This window comes from Balaenoptera borealis (assembly GCF_965194805.1).
Source record: "Balaenoptera borealis genome assembly, chromosome: 2".
Classification (NCBI taxonomy): Eukaryota; Metazoa; Chordata; class Mammalia; order Artiodactyla; family Balaenopteridae; genus Balaenoptera; species Balaenoptera borealis.
The window spans coordinates 14,969,082-14,986,721 of NC_138867.1; the positions used below are offsets into that span (position 1 = coordinate 14,969,082).

The 17,640-nt window shown below is 47.0% G+C and overlaps 1 protein-coding gene across 1 annotated transcript in view; it reads right to left on the reverse strand.

The window, feature by feature from the left end:
• MYO10 (myosin X) overlaps window positions 1-17,640 on the reverse strand; it is a 213,683-nt gene that overhangs the window by 98,204 nt on the left and 97,839 nt on the right. Inside the window, 1 exon segment of the mRNA XM_082380348.1 lies at window positions 6,323-6,510. Coding sequence (XP_082236474.1) covers window positions 6,323-6,510 — 188 coding nt within the window.

Consider the following 17,640-nt stretch of genomic DNA (forward strand, 5'->3'; position numbering starts at 1 on the left):
AAATACAAACAAAATATAACACCAGTAAAATCCAAATTAACAAGACTAACCTAACCCCCTGGTTAACGCTGTTTTGCGCAAACTGAAGCGCTCCTGGCACTGAGACTGTCCACTGCTTCTCCTGTGAGCCCGGCAGCCTCTTCCACCACGGGCGCTGCGATGAGTCACGTACTCCACCTGGTTCCTTTATTACAGCCTCGATAAAACATTAACTCATACAGCAATCATGGTGTTAATTCACCTTCACTTACAGCGAACACATCACTTACATATCCAGTCCTGCATTTTTCTCATTAGCCTGTGGCAGCTACAGTCCTAACCCTTGGCGCCAACATGACCACAAACACAAACATGGGCTTCAGAGAAAACATGTTCACCCAGATGAACCAAAATGAGTTGATACCGTAAAAAAAAAAAAAACTTTTTAAATCGTGAAAATGAAAAAGGGAAAGAAAAATATCCAAAGCACTGATATGGGGCCTCAGAGGCCATATTAAAAGTTCTGAGAGGGCTTCCTTGGTGGCGCAGTGGTTGAGAATCTGCCTGCTAATGCAGGGGACACGGGTTCGAGCCCTGGTCTGGGAAGATCCCACATGCCGCGGAGCAAATGGGCCCGTGAGCCACAACTACTGAGCCTGCGCGTCTGGAGCCTGTGCTCCGCAACAAGAGAGGCCGCGATAGTGAGAGGCCCGCGCACCGCGATGAGGAGTGGCCCCCGCTTGCCGCAACTAGAGAAAGCCCTCGCACAGAAACGAAGATCTGACAAAGCCATAAATAAATAAATAAAATTAAAAAAAAAAAAAAAGTTCTGAGAATTTTTCGTAGGCAGAATGGAAAGTCTCAAGATAGTTTTTAAGCAGGAGAGCGTCATGATCGGGGTCAAGGTTTTAAAGAATCACCCGGCGTGGAGTGTGGAGTGAGGAGGGTGGATCGAGGGAGACAAGAGAGGAAGCCGGAAGTGAGGGCAGAGGCTAAGGGGAGGGGGCAGCAAAGAGGAGAAGCCAGCAGCCTCCAGATAGACGGTGGAGGGAGGAGGGAGGAGGGAGGGGACGGCTGACAGCCCTGGTCTGGGTGGTTGGTAAGTGACAGGCAAGCGGGGGAATGACTCGGGAGAGCCCAGGGAGCTTGCATGTGGGATCTTCCTGGACCAGGGATAGAACCCATGTCCCCTGCATGGGCGCTGGTAGCACAGCGGTTCACGTTTATCAATACTCATTGAACTGGATATACGAGATTGGTACAGTTTACCGTAGGTTAATTTGACCTTAATTGTTGGGGGCAGGGTGACTTCTAGATCCAAGAATGACTTCCGGATCTCAGGCTTGGGACCTGGTAGGATGGAGAGTCCACTTGCTAAGAATGAGAAGCATGAGAGGAGGAACGTGTTTCTGGGAGAAACTTAGGATGGACTGACGAGGTGCCACCCCTGAGATGCCCATCAGACACCTCCGTGATGATGCCTCAGGGTGCCTGGACACACGTGTGGAACTCAGAGGAGAAGTCGGCAGGGGAGGCACTGAAGTCTGGGGAGTCATGCAGACGCAGAGAAGGAGAGGCAGGCTGGTCAGAAGATGAGGACGTGGAAGATGACGGAGGAGCCCGGAGAATGAGGGAGAAACCAGAATGATGGGGCAGCTCAGAGGAGGGCAGGGCAACGTGTGGAGAAGCGGGGCTGGAGACAAAGATGCATCTTTTTTTTTTTTTTTTTTCCAAAGATGGAACATACTAGAAATTTTTGAGTGATAATGCTAATGATCCAGTAGAAAAAAAGAGGTCCAAGAATCAGGGGCAGTGAGGCTCAAAGATGGAGCAAAGTGCCCAGGAAAGCAGGGAGGAAGGATCAAAACACACCTGAAGGAAAGGGCCTCTGATGGCAACAGGACCCTTTATCCACCCCACAGGCTAGTCTCCCCTCCAGTGCGGGTATCGGCCAACTGTGGCCCCCAAGTCTGCCCTTCTGCGTGTTTTTATAAATAAAGTTTTATTGCAACACAGCCTGGCGGTTCACGTGCGCTCTATCTACGAGCACTTCCGCACTCCAAGGGCAGAGTCGAGTAGGTGTAATGGAGCCGATCTCAGCCACGGAGCCAAAAATATGTATGTCCTCCCTGGCCCTTTACAGGATACCTCTGCTGACACCTGACATTCTCCATCCTGTGAATCAAATTGCCCTGATTCATGTGATTTTCTCAAAATATATACTAATCACTCCACTGCTTGCTACAAGACTTTGGAAACTTCTCTACTGCCTAGAGGATTCGGTCCGCAGGTCTTAGCATGCAGGACAAAGCCCATAAGGTGAGCCCCTGCACCAGGAAGTGGCACTCTGTTCCGAAACTAACACAGGGAGACAGAAGTTCATGTCCTGTGCCTGTAGCTCATGCTCAAGTCTCCTTGGCAGGTCCCTCAACAGCTCCGAGCCTCGGCTCCCCCAGAGAAGGCTTCTGGTCTTTCTCAATGAATGGCAGTTCCCTCCTTGCCTTTCAAACACCAGTGCCTTCATGTCCTTAGCAAATCCCACACCTTACAGGCGTACCTTCTATTTGCATATGTTCCTTGTTCTTCCACATGTTTTTGCAAGTGCTTCTGTGCCCTTCCTCCCCTCTGTGCCTGCTGATGTTCCCAGGAACCACTGGGCTCATGATCACATGTCACTTTCTCTGAGATATATTTTCGATTCTTTGCTGAGCATCTATTGCCATCTTCTCTGAACAACCATGTACACATTTCTATTTTAGCATTAGGCAGGCTGTATTGAAATTACTTATTTACATCAGTTTCTTCCCATCAAAGCAAAAGTTCCTAAAGGGCAGTGATTGGGTCTTTTCTTTTTTAACAAGGTAAACTACCATTTGATATGAGCGTATGGCATGCCCCATGCCTTATTCTGGCTGGTGCCCTTCTGACACAGGATGCAAGTTTTGGTCACTATTCCAATTCAATTATTTCTAAAATACTACTAGAATAGAAAAAGACCAAACACCCAATTATTATTCCAGAATATAAAAGACATAGTTAAGGAAAAAAATCACTCCAATTTTGGAAAACCAAAACTTCTGCCAAGCAAGCAGAGGTCCTAAACCAACAGTTGTTCTGCCCACCCATCCTTTGATTGACAGCTGTTGGATGTTGGCCCTTCTATCAGACACTGCCCTGGGCAATGAGTTGCACAGATGAATTAACCACAGGCCTTGCCGACACTACATTAAAAGTTCATATATACTGAAAAGAGAAAAACAGACTAAACAAAATAGACTAAACTCTGCCTGCCCCAAATTGATATTAACTTAAAATGTACTAGATCAACCAAGATCAAAATCTGACCTTGTCAGTTAGATTTAAAAAAAGCTCATGGAAGTTTTAAACATATATTTATATTTTAGAAACTATAATAGCATAAGCATTGGCTTAAACGTACACAAGAAGGGTAAAATAAAACTAGAGCTTAAGAGAGAGAAACTCTTGAAAGTGAGACCAACAGAAAAGGCTTGGACTAGAATCCATGAGACTAGCAGTGACACAGGCTCGTAAAGTGAGAGAAAAACTGATCTACGTGGTCCCTGCCTAATTCCAAATAGGCTTATTTTCTGGTTTCATAGGTAATTAGCATGAAAGTTTTGAAAGTAGTAACATGTTGTAGCCACCAGGGGGCAGATCATGCCTGAGGAAATCTAAATAGGGCTACTGTACTCTACAATTTCTATTTTTATACTCAATTTTCTCTTAATTCCCACAGCCCCAAGCCCCACTAAAAAAACTGCAAGAGGTCTATTAAAAACCAAAACACATTTTAATGAGAAATCTATTCTTAAAGACGCTGTTTCCTGAGTTACTTTAGATAAATACAGTTACTCTTTTCACATCAGCATTACACAATGAGAGCTTTCTGTCTGGGGTCCCCTCTTCCTTCTCCCTCCCGGCTAGCCCCGCCTTCTTTTTAAATACCATAGTCTTTGGCAGGAACATGCCAACCCCTTTCCGTTTTATTACACACACATATATATGCACGATGATCTCATTTGATTTTTCACTTTCTTCCCAAACTGCTCTGTCTAGCAAGTGATATATGAGTCATGCTCTCATTTTTTTCCACTGAAAGTAATAAACACAGCCAATTATCGATGGCAAATATTTAGGTACCTAAGTGTGGAAAACAACTTGATCTTCCTAAAATAAATTAAACTCTTTCTGTTAATCTTTTTTTTTTTCTTTCTGTTAATCTTATCAAACTATATTCTGTATGCTGAAATAGTGATCTTAAATTCTAACTCCTGAACTTTAGTGAAGTCATCTAATAAAAGAGCCCACAAATAATGCTTCTAGTCATAAGGCAAGTTAATTAATTGGGAAGGTGACTCCTAAAAGCTCTGTTTTTATACTAAGCGTTAGCTTCATTTTTGATTAACTGCAAGTTACAATGATTCATATTTACTGAAATGGATAAATGGACAGTCCCTCTATCCAAGTTGTTTCTACAGCCCATGAGCACCGTTAAGGTAATAAAGAGGAGAGAATGTATCTGCCCAGGTGCTTCCCTTCCCTTAAAGAAAGTAGCTGATAGAGGGAGGCAGGGAGAGACAATATGAACGTGTTCTACCTTCCACATTCATATAATTCTGATTTATTACAAACGAAGGACCCCAGAACAAGAGTAATGGGTAAATATTGCCAACAAGAAGAACACAGTCCCTGAAAGGAGCTGTGTGCGTGGCACCTATAGGCATCATGACAGCGCCTGTGTCAGAGACGAGCGATGCCTGGAAAGTCCACGGCACAGCGTCCAAACGCACCGGAAATGTTGCCCGTTATTTCTCATCCATCTTCAATCAGACGCCACGTAGGACAGGGTGAGCACCTCCCAAATGCCCTCCTTTCTCTCTCCTGGAGTTTCAAGGAGGGGCCTCCTCTGGCATGTCTGCCCCCCACTCCCTCCCCAAAGGAGGTGGTTTCTCTAGCAGGTGAACTGGCGGGAAGGGCTGGCCAGCTCCTCCCCATCTGGGAACTGGTTTCGACAGTGGTCCTGGCCACCAGTTACCTCTCTGTACCCCGACCAGGTGGGCCAGTCTGTCTGCAATTCGGGGCTCCCGATTGGCTGGGAGTCTAAAGCTGACATACGGCACTCCATCTGCCTCCTGCGCCTTACTTCCAACTGGGTCGGAAATCCGGGGGCAGAGAGGGTGGGTCTTATGTGTCATCCTCCCCAAATCCAAACACCCTTTCCCGTCCCCTTGAAATAATAATAACTGTTTCGCCACAAGTTGGGAAAGAAGATTTTGACATCTGTTTTCGATGGCCTTCTAGCCGCATCAGCAGTTTTAGGAACACTGTCGGGTCTCAGTAAGAGCCGAGCTCCAGGAATGAGTGCCCAGAAGGGCACACGAGTGAAGGGCTTGGACGTTCCACGGCGCTCAGCACGTCTGCTTTGGGTCTCCTCCGGGGCTGTTCTGATCATCACTAGAACATGATTCCAGCACAAATAACAGGAGCCAATAGGATGTCACTAGAATGCAGGCGATAAGACCTATTTGAATTACTCAATAAAAATTAAATATCTTTTCCCTACTGTATAGCACAGGGAACGATACTCAGTATCCTGTAATAAACCATAATGGAAAAGAAAATAAAAAAAAGAATGTCTATACGTGTATAACTGAGTCACAGTGCTGTACAGCAGAGGTGGGCACAGCATTGTAAATCAGCTACACTTCAATCAACCCATCAATCAATCAATCAAATATCTTTAAAGTAATAAACTCTATTGATCTTTTTTTTAGGAAGTTCCTAGCAGTAAGTGTTTGGAGAGTGAGGCGTCTGGTAGTTTATTTTAATAAATGAGTAAGACTCGGCTGAAACAGATGTCAAGACCCTTTTCCCTCAGCACCCCCCTACAAAAAATTAATTGAAATAAGCATGCCTTTCTATCATTCCCTCAACATATAACATAGTAAGTCCCACTTCTGTGGCTAATTCAAAGGTCAACTTTAGGAACACCCAATTAAAATCATTAAAAATTCTTAAATTTGGGAGATTCTAGGGTAAACTTCTCATACTGGCAAAAACCAAAACCTTGCTCCAACAGACAAGCATTCTGATGAGTGCCCTAGAATATATAAAACAGTTTAAATTTGGAAGAACTATGCAATGTTTCCATAAGTCAAAAGAAGGACCATGCCTGACCACTGGAATAAACCAAAGAATAACTCGTGTCTTTTGGAAGCTGTAGTTGTCGGGCTATTCAAAAGGGAAAACTCCATCTGAGAAACCTGGGGGTTGATGTGCTAATAAGCGGGCTCTGTGCCTGTGGTGGTTGCTGGCTGGTTACCTGATGAGGACGCACTGGTTGTCGTGGCGCTTCCACAGGCAGCGGTAGCACTCGTTGGCGATGGCGAAGACGTGCGGGGGCAGCTCGCCCAGGTGGCACCTGCTGTAGCATTCCATGGCGTCCCGTGAGTACAGGCCGGAGATGGTCTTGTAGGGGTTCACAGAGGCGATGATGGAGCCGATGTAGGTCTGCGAGGGCAGGGGGTGGGGAGACAGGGACCCGGGTTACAGGTGGCACTCGGGGCTGGGGGTGGGGGGCGGGGAGTGGGTGGGCACAGGATCTCACCGCCACCCACGCTGGGGCAGAGATAGAAGCAGCTCAGCGCGGCTCCACGCCCGGAGGGGAAGAGATGCCACCTCTCACACCAGAGCCGCTGTCTGAGCTTTACCAGAATCCGCCGAGTGTACGTTAAGGGGACCAGTGACTCCTGATCCCCACTCACACATTTTTCCTTTACCTTTGGGGACAGATCTTGTGCAAAGGAATGAAGCCATTTCAAAGAGCACTGCAGTGAAAGGCAAACAAGAGAGAGGATGATGACACAGTGAGGCCCAAATCCCTATTCCCCAGTGACCTCCTGACCCCGATCTTCATCAGGTGGCTATTAGGAAACGGCAGGATTAAAGAAATAAGAGAAACAGGGCGGGGTGGTGGATGAAGAGTTACTGCTTAATGGGTACAGGGTTTCTGTTTGGGATGGTGAGAAAGTTCTGGAGGTAGACAGTGGTTATGGTTGCACAACATTGCAAATGTATTTAGTACACTGAATTGTACACTGAAAAATAGTCAAAATGGTAAATTTTATGTGACATATCTTTAACTTTTAAAAAGTAACAAGACCATTTTGAAAGCACTAGGTATTCTTTCAGTAATCTCAAACACCGCGTGAAGTGCCATGTAACTTATCTGGAAAATAGCTGACTGGCAATCTTATCTTTACTGGAACCAAATCCAGGCCAGAAATTAAGCAAAATCTTCAGAGTAGCAAAACAGAGGCTACAGAGTTATTAAAGCAAAATGCCTCATGCCTCCTCCATATGGACATAAACTACTCACTTGTCCTTCTTCAAGAAAGGCTAACGAAGTTTGATTGTCAGACACCAGTGAAGCAGCAGATGAGAAGGGGTGGGGGTAGGACCCTGCAGCCACCACCACCTACCTGCCAGCTTCTGTGGTGTATACACTGCACCACGGGCTGGATGGAGAGTTATGGGCTGATTCTGCCCCCTCCCCCAATTCATGCGTTGAAGCCCTAACCCCCAGTACCTCCAAATGCAAGTATATCTGTAGACAGGACCTTTAAAGAGTTGATTAAATTAAAATGAGGCTGTTCAGGTGGGCCCTAATCCTGTCCTTATATGAAGACAGAATTTGGATACACCAAGAAACACTGGGGATGTACGTATGTGCACAGGAAGACTATGTGAAGAAACAGAAAGAAGGCGGCCGTCTGCAAGCCAAGGAAGGAGCCCTCAGGAGAAACCAACCCTGCTGACACCTTGATCTCAAACTTTTGAGCCTCCAGAGCTGGGAGAAAATAAATGTCTGTTGTTTCAGCCAGCCAGTCGGTGGTCTTCTGTCATGGCAGCCCGAGCAGACTAATACACTGGGCCTGACCCTTTCGCCACTCACAATAACCCTAGCGGGTTCATGGTGTTATTACACCTACTTTTCAGAGGAGGAAATTGAGGCAGAGTGATAAAATTTTGCATTCAGCCACACAGCCAGTAAGTGGTAGAGGTGAGATGTGAATGCGGGCAACCTAATTCCAGAGCCTTCTCTTCACATTCACCGGCAGGGGGTGGCAACACAGCAGAGCAGAAGAAAAGCAAGAAACACTGGACAGAAAGTCTAAACATCCTGAGTGCATCTGTACCATATTATAGCAATTTGTAACCATTTATATTCACAGTGACTGCCAGGAATATCAAGTATCGTGTGTCCCGTCTTAACTGTTTTCAAATGTAAGGAGGTCTATAACATGTTTTGGAAATATTTTGAACCAAAACAAGGTTAAAAAGGTCAAAGAGTTATTACTATATGACCTAACAATTCTACTCCTAGGTGTGTACCCAAAAGAATTAAAAACAGGTACTCCAACAAATACACAGAAGCATCATTCGCAAGAGCATGAAGGTGGACACAACCCAAATGCCCATCATCAGACAGATGGGTAAACAAGATGCGGTACACTTCCACACACTGGAGTATTATGCAGTTGTGCAAAGGAATGAAGTACTGATACAGGCTACAACATAGATGAACCTTGAAAACATGACACTAAGTCAAAGAAGCCAGACACAAATGTTCACACATCCAGAGCAGGTAAATCCATAGAGACAGAAAGCTTGGTGGTAGTTAACATGGGCAGAGGGGAGGGTGGGGCGAGGCAGGACTGGGGCGTGACTGCTTTGCAGGTACAAGGTTTCCATCTGGGTGATGAGAACATTTTGGAACTAGACAGAGGTGCTGGTTGTACAACACTGAATGTACTAAATGCCACTGAATTTACTTTAAAGTGGTTAGTTTTCTGTTATGTAAATTTCACTTCAATTTAAAAAAAAATTAAAAGACGTGGAGCTTTCATGTATGAATGTTCAGGTCTTTGGAAACCTCCGCTCTCTAGAGAGGCCACTTTTCCCCGTCATAGCACCATGGGGAGGATGTGGCCAGAAAGAAAGGTGGAAGCTTTTTCCTCTGGGGAACGAAAGGGTCCTACTTCTAAAGGAGAGCAGAGAACCAACCGCATGGTTCCCTGGAGGATGCCAGACACCCTCTATCAACGCCCTGGCCACAGGTCCTGGTGGCTTCTTTTCCATCGACTGTTTGCACAGGTGAGGCAGGCAGGTACGTGATGCTTGAGGCTCTGGGTGTCTGGCCCCTTCCTCTGGTTGGTCTAGAACGTCAGGCCTATTTCTACCTTTCCAGTAGCTGTATGCATTATTATTTTTATTCTGTGAAATATCAAGACTGTCCATTTTCCTGTGAAACATGTTCTTTTTCCTACTTTGGCGGAAGTCAAGACAGTCAGTGCCGTCCCTCTTTATACAGATAGGTAGGCGTGCTGCCGACCCCCTTTCTCAGCTACAAGTAAAACAGAAGAGCCACAGTCAGGGCGTCAACTTGACTATTAAAGTCAAGTAATGTTAGAAGAGTAACCCATCATGAACGTACCTTTTTAAGAAAATAACATGCCTAAATCGTGAAAAGTTTTGCACTCCCCATTCATAACGTATGTGTATGGTGGTCGTAAAATTCTGAGATGAGACTTTTAAAAAATGTATTGATTCACTCATGAAAAACCTCATAACCTTTTACTAAAAGCTTTCCTTTGAAAGTGATTATTTTGGTCAAAACCTCATAGGCATGCTACCCCTTCCTGGTTGGGGAACTAGTCTCCCAGCATGGCTTAAGGCCGGGGTCCCCCAGCCCCGGGCCGTGGACCGACACCGGTCTGCAGCCTGTTAGGAACCGGGCTGCACAGGAGGAGGTGAGCAGCGGCGAAGCTTCATGTGCCGCTCCCCATCACTCACTTTACCGCCTGCACCATCACCCCCCATCCCCGTCCGCGGAAAAACTGTCTTCCACGAAACCGGTCCCCGGTGCCAAAAAGGTTGGGGACCGCTGGCTTAAGGTATCACGCACCCTGACAGCGTGGATGACGTGGATTTCGTACGGGGGCAGGACACCCAAGCCTTGTCAGCAAAGATGAAGACAGAACATCCACAATGGTCCTAACGCCTAGTTTCGCTTTTGAGTAATTCACATTGCACTTGGCCCAATGAAGTAGCTGGAAGGTGCTTCAGAAGGACAGTGTGGTCGGCGGTGTGGCAGTTACAGATGACACACGTCTGCCTCGTACCCAGTCCCCGGTGATTCCAGAGGAATGAAGCCGGCCTCTCTGAACAGCAGACGGTCAGCACTGAGGCAGCCCCCAGGGTGGCAAGGATTCTGCTGGCGGTCACGCCGGGGGGACCCCCTAACGCATCACGTACCTTCCCAGACCGAGCCCGGTCACCGCCGTGCAGTGGGAGCCGGCCCGTGAGCTGATGCCCAGCCAGTGTCTCTGGCTCAAAAATCATTCCAACACGTCTTAAAGACCATTCCACTGTTGAGTCGCCATCTTATATAATTTGTAGCTGACAGTAACTTCAACCAATGCACTCACATGTGCCAACAGGGACAGCCAAAAACCGGACTGAATTTGAGCCCAAACTCAATAATCTGATATCTCTCCTTTAAAAAAAAAAAACAAAACAAACTAAAGAATACATAAAATGTGTGTTTGGCTGGTATGGAGAAAGAATCCAATTTTTTAATAGTTATTTTTTAAGATTATAGGAAACCTTGCCTCATTTAGAGTTAAAAATGTCTCCTACTGTAAGCACCTCCACTTAGTTCCAGACATAAATTAGGCTCTTAAAACACGAATGCACACGTTTTACTGTTTCACCTTCTCACTAATGACCTGAGTCATTTCTTAACAGGCTTGTCACCAGATTTCAAATGACAATTAAGTCTACAGGTTTCCAAAACAACTTTACTGACATTTCAGAACTGTGGGACACAGAGGACAATCTGACCTACCCAGACACACTGTCGCACACCCTCATTTGCTCCGACATAACCTTGACCTGCGGGCAGCGCAGAGGCCACGCGTCTGCCTCTTCTGACAGAGGAAGGAACAGAGCCAGTGAGTGAGGGCGAGGGCAGGATCCTGGATCCTGGTTGTGGGGTGCTGCCCTCGGGTCTGTGATGACGCCCTTCCCCACTCACCCGTGTACAGCATGGAACCGTCCCAGACTCTCCAGCCACGTCGCCAGTGGCCACTGTCTCCATGTGCTGTACACCCCACTTTCAATTAACTCTAGAATCACCCCCCTTTTTCTCCATCTCCGCCGCCCTGGCCTCACTTGCTCAGATGTCCCCGAAAGCCTCCTTCCCCACTGATCTCCCACTCGGCCTCGCATGTTCAATCCCAGCTCCACATGCGACAAATGAACATCTGAAAACAAAAACTCTCCTGCATAAAACTCTTCAAATAGCTCCCACAATCTTCAGGGCCGACCCACAGGAATATTCAGGAAGAGAGTCTGAGCACCCAAGTTCTAATGAATTATTCTCCTGACAGTTACAGGAGTGGGGACCGCTTCAGCTACGTAACTCACTGAGTTTTCATTGTTTGTGCCCATATTCGTGCCAAAGGGTACTTCTGAATCTCCCTAAAAGGAATGTGTAAAACAACGTGGCAGCAAGAGTCACAGTTCCTAACGGTTTATTCAAATTAGGTGAAATGGTTGAGGTCCATCAGCAAAAATAATTACAGCCGGGGCACCTTTATCTTCTCTCCCCCTACTCTGAACATACCACTCTGCATGGATTATTTTGTCATTAAAACAAAGGCTGCATGGGTAAGAGATTTGCGGAATAATAAGGAAAGTTCAACATGTAATGTAAGTAAATATGGAAACTGGGAATGGAGGGGGTAGAAGAGCCGAGCTGTAAGTTAAGTACCAAGTGAGGCAAAGACACAATGCAGTAAGAAATCCTAAGAGTTGTGAGACAACAGTGTGTTCCATGCTCGTACCATTGGTCACTCTCTAAAAAGGTATTTTTTATTACTGCCCCCAAAACCACCATGATAAGGCCATGCACTTTGGAACTCTGGATACGTGCAACTCTCAAACACCAGGAGGGGCCAGGTGCTGGTTTCCTCATACTGGATTCCAAATTCCACGAATATAAATCTCCTGGTCATTTTAATGGCTTTTCAGAAATAGAAAGTATATTCTATTTTGAAGCACGTAAAAATTTTTTTCTAGTCAGAAAAGTTCCACACAACTCACCAAAAAAATACATTTCCTTGCCCATTTTAATAACCTGGAACAGCTGCAGTGCCTATTGCTATGAAACACTGGGAGAAATGCGCTGCATTGCTTCAGTGCAGAATCTACCAATTCAAGGTTTTCAAAAGGCATAAGGGTATATAATACCTATATCTAGTCCCCCACCAAAAACCATTGGGTATAACTAAGAACACTAAAAGTGACCCAGTGGCCTCAGATGCACTCTGCTGGTAGAAACGGAGGATCCATGTTACCGCTGGGAAGTCACTATTCCAACACAGGAAGAAATGATGGAGACAGCAAGGTTTGGTCAAGTCAGAAGACTTGAAGTCCTCACCCTGGACCTACCTTCCCTGGTACACTGCTGAACCCCTCTAGGCTCGAGATTCCAATCAGTAATAATAATACGTCCTCTGTTACCCCACCCGATTACCATGTGAAAGTATTACGTAAGTCACAGGTATGTATTATAGTTTTTGTTAATGAAAACAAAACTACAATGGCTTTTCATCATGTGGGTCTGAAAAGCTGGATGGAGATCAAGTAATCTGAAATGTACTAGGGAAACTGGTTCAAGTCAGTGCCACAACTCTTCTAAAGGGAAGGACTTGTTAAGAAGTGGGAACCGGGCTTCCCTGGTGGCGCGGTGGTTAAGAATCCACCTGCCAATGCAGGGGACACAGGTTCGAATCCTGGGCCGGGAAGATCCCACATGCTGTGGAGCAACTAAGCCCGTGCACCACAACTACCGAGCCTACGCTCTAGAGCCCATGAGCCACAACTACTGAGCCCGTGTGCCACAACTACTGAAGCCCGCACGCCTAGAGCCCATGCTCCTCAACTAGAGAAGCCATTGCAATGAGAAGACTGTGTACCGCAACGAAGAGTAGCCCCCGCTCGCCACAACCAGAGAAAAGTCCACGTGCAGCAACGAAGACCCAACGCAGCCAAAAATTAAAAAAATAAATTAAAAACAAAAAAAAGTGGGAACCACTAGCCAGATTTACCCCCCACCCACCATTCTCCTCTTTCCTTCTCTCTCGATCATCACAGCTAAACATAGCCATGACTTACTTCCCCAGATCTCTATCTTGAATGCAGCTTCAGTTTTAAATTGCAGATCTGTATACTCAACGGCCTGCGTGGGCATCTCCACTTGAATGCCCCTAAGCCCAAACTCAACACGGACAAGGCTGAGCTCCCCCAACACCTGCCTCTTCTCACACAGTCACATCTTCACAGATGGCACCATGGTCTACCCAAACGGTTGATCCAGAAACCTAGCAGTCATCCTATAAAAGTCAGCCTACTGTCCGCCCCCAAACCCAATCAAACACCTAGATTCTACCTCTTAGTATGTTTCATACTCCAGCTGCCCCAGGATTGGTTTGGAACCCCATCATTTCCCATCTGGTTTGCTGGTCACCTCTCCTCCTAGACCGGTTGTACCCGCTGGACTCATCCATCACCTGCAGCCAGACTGAGTTTTCCCAAAACTCACCTTTGACACTGTCCCCTACCAGCCTTCATAAATGAATTCAAGGTCACTAACTCACACACAGTGCCCTTCTTCACCTGCTCTTGACCACCTTGCCAGCCAGCTGCACACAACCTTCACTGCAGCATCTTGCATGTCCTGCAGCTGGACGAATGCACCACGTTATCTGAAATCTGTGCTCGTGCTGATCTTCTGCCAGGAATGAGCCACCCTCCCTCTTGGATGAATTCCTCTAGGAATTCCTTCAAAATTCAGCACAATTAGTGCCTCAGCTGGAAATTATTTTCTGACCCCCCCCCCCGTACCTCTTCCTGCGATGCTCATTCTTTGTGTTCCCAGCACTTTTATCACACTCATTGTCACCCTGAGCTACTGTCAAAGATTTGCTGTGTCTGCCTTCATCAATAAGCTAGGAGGTCCTGGTGGGACAGTGCCTTTCATTTATTCAATCTTTCAAGAAACAATTACCATGAGCAAGATGAATTTGGCATCCTTGGAGTCTCACACACAGCCTGGCACACAGGCAGGGCCGAATGAACATAGATATATTAGCGGCACACAAATTCACTGCCAATCCACCAAACAGGTTCCTGTTTTAACTGCATTCTCGTGCTCTACAGCCACCTTCTCCCTAACAAAATTACTTGCCATCCTTGTCCAATTAAACAATTAAAACCGTTAAGCGTGCAAGTTAGTTGAAAAGAAAACTTGATCACAACCGATAAATCAAGATGTTACTAAATTCAAGCTCTTATATTTAGAAATGACATTTCCATTTAATTTGAGTGAATTTCTGACTCATATTCCCTCCTTGTTGAAAGGAATCTGACCCAAAAGAGGCAGGAAAGGGGAAAAAAAATTAACAAAAACAAAGTTCTTAATTGCCACCATCATGTGCCGATGTAGAAATGGCAACTCAAGAGCATAAATGTTTGGTCAAGTTTAAAAATACACAGAGTCAGACAGATGGTTACAATCATCTTTTGGCAACACCAGTCTTGATTTCATGTGGAAAAAAAAAAAAACACCCTGACAAACCACACTGTATTCAGCTGTTCCTGGTATGAGACAAATGCCAAGCCTGCTCGGTCTTCGGACCATCCATGAGAGGCGCGCTGTTACTTGACACTGGCTTTGGAAAGGGACAGAAAACAACCCCCAAAAATGTTCTCTGGGAAGACTGAACTCAAGGAAATGAATCTCAGCTTTAGATTTGCAGGCCTGCAACAGTGAACTCCACAGCCGGCCCTGCCCGGCGTGAACACTGCGGGCAGCCCAGGTGAACTCACTTGCGATCCACACGTCGTCTTCAACTGGCTGCTGCCTGCCAACACCTTTTGCAGGCTTCGAAGTTAATTCAGGAACAACATGAAACACATTTACAGATTCGGTCTGGAAGGCCACCTAACCAGAGGAGTGTATTTTTGAAACACCTAAAAATACATGAGCTGTGAAGTGTCTTCTGTGCTTACACCAGCAGTTATCTTTAGACACAGCCCCACTTCTTCAAATGGGCTCGTTTGACTCTCAGCTCTGCCCCGTTTGTCCGGCAAGACCAACAAACGAACCCATGAGGTGGGTGGAAGAGAGCAGGGCTTCTTCTGGAGCCTCCCCGAGCCCATAATTGCAGCCGAACCCCAAGGCTCCCTGCGGCCTCACCCTGATGTGTTTCCAGCCATTCCTTAGAGGCTGGGAGAGGAGGCTCGCCCATGCAACTGACCCAGAGCAGGATGAACCTTATGACGGAGACAGCGTGTTTCTCTTCCACTGGGCAGAAAACAAAACTGCCACACCACAGAGCCAGGCCGGCTGCTCCTCCACTGTGGACCCGGAGCTGACAGTCAGTACAACAGAAGCCTCAGCTGCTCTGGGCCACGTGGTGTGGACAGAATGTGAAGTGATCCGGGTTCCAGAGAATACAGTGCAACAGGCGTCCAGAACCCAGCTCGTCTCGCCCCCTCTCCTCTCCTGGCGGAGCTGCCAGCACTGCGCTCAGGGCCATCAGGGCCATCAGGGCCCGACAAGGCTGGGCGTCATCACCGCCAGCCCTGCTCCTTCACCTCCTCCGCCACACGTCTCATATCTAATTTCCTCTCGCTCACCGCCATCTCTACCCTGGTCCAAAACCCTCATCTCTACACCTCTGAATTATTGCCACACTCTCCCAGCCGATCTACCCTCTACAGACTATACCACATCACTTCCCTATCAACCCTTCTAAATTTTTTCTCAGGGAAATTCTCTCTTCAAAAGCCTTTAACAAGGACAGTGTAGCCTCTTTACCACCAAGCCCAAATGCTGCTGCCTAGCTTTAAGTAAGGTAGCGTTTTTAGCATGACTGACATCTTGGGCCAGATAACTCTTTGTGGTGGGGCCGTCCTGCGCACCTTGGGATGTTTAGCAGATGCCTGGCCTCTACCTACGAGGTACCATCAGCATCTCTAGCTACGGCAACCGGAAACGCCTCCAGAAAGTGCCAAATATCCCCTGGGGGTCACATCACCTGGTTGAGAACCACTGCTTTTAAAGGTGTCCTGACTCCAGCCTACCTATCCCACTAATTATTAGATGTTCCCCAACGCACACCAGATTCCATCAGCAAAGGAACCTTCTCCAGGTTTAGTGAGGCCATCGCACCAAATGCACTCTCATCTCTCCACCTTCATGGATGGCGTCTCTCTAGCCTTTCCTCCTGATCAACTCTCATCCCTCCTTTGCAGTATCATTACTGCCGCCCCCTCCATAGGGCTATTCACGGCCAGCTCCGGCTTTCTCACCCACCTATTTGTTCCCTCTCCCCATCTCTTACCTCTCTGTACGACACATAGCCCTCCTCTCCGAGTCTTTAGGGACTTACAGGTGTGGGTACTTGTCCCCACCAGGTCTCATCAATGGTAGGAAGAGAAACAGGAGGGTGGGACTCACGGGACCCTCTCCAAGGTGCCAGGAAGCTCACAGATAAGAGGCTCAGGGTGGAAGTCTGGGTGGGGTCCCAGGTCGGGAGCTGACGTGTTGAGCAGAGTTCTCATCTGGGAAGTCGCCAGAGGATGAGAAAAGCTGACAAGGTGGAGTGTTAGACATGAGAGACTGGCTTTCTAGGAAGGGAATCCAGTATTAGGGCATGAGTCAGGGGCTCATGCAATGCAAAGAGCAGAGCTGCTCTAACCGGGTGTCAGAGCCAAACAGGACCAGCGGCAAGGCTGGAGTCATGGAGATCTACAGACATGGAGGTCTGCACAGCCTCTGTGCCTGGAAGGAGCAGCGCCAAGTTCCAGGCAGGAACTTTCCAAATAAAGACCTGGTGGTATTAGATGAGAAAGATGGGGAGAGAGGTACAAAGGTCAGCAAAGTTCCTAAAGTGCTTTCACTTGCCATTTTATTGTAAAACAGCCCTGTCAGATGGGGGGGTGGTTATGATATCTGACCTTTAAAAAACTTTTTTTTAAATGCCGTAGAAAAATTAAATGGTTACTACAGAGCCCAAGAGGAGGTGAGTAGAGAAAAGTGGGCTCAACTTTGGTTTGTCTACTGAGTGCTTTACCCCTTCATAGCTCTCTACCCACATTTGAACGGAGGATGCTAAAGGCTAAAAGAAATATTTTACTGGGGTCTGGTAGTGTCCTCAGACAATAAGGGTGGCCCTCAAGGAGAAAAAGAGTTAATGGTCCTTCTTAGCACAAAACAACAGACTCCCCTACCTGGAGGTGGGTCTGCTTACCAGCAACCTGTGCTGCTCAGACCAGAAAGCCGACAAATAACGCAAGATCCAGAGTGGTGGGGGAGAGACCAGGAGTCCCTTCTCAGTAACAGGACTCAAAGGAGGGCGCCTATGGCAGGCAGAGTAACGTACCACTCTCCGCCCCACCAAGATGTCCACCTAATTCCCAGAACCTGAGACTACGTGATGCTGCAGGCAAAGGGACTCTGAAGATACGTTCAAGTTGTAAGCTCTGAGACTGGGGATTATCCAGGTG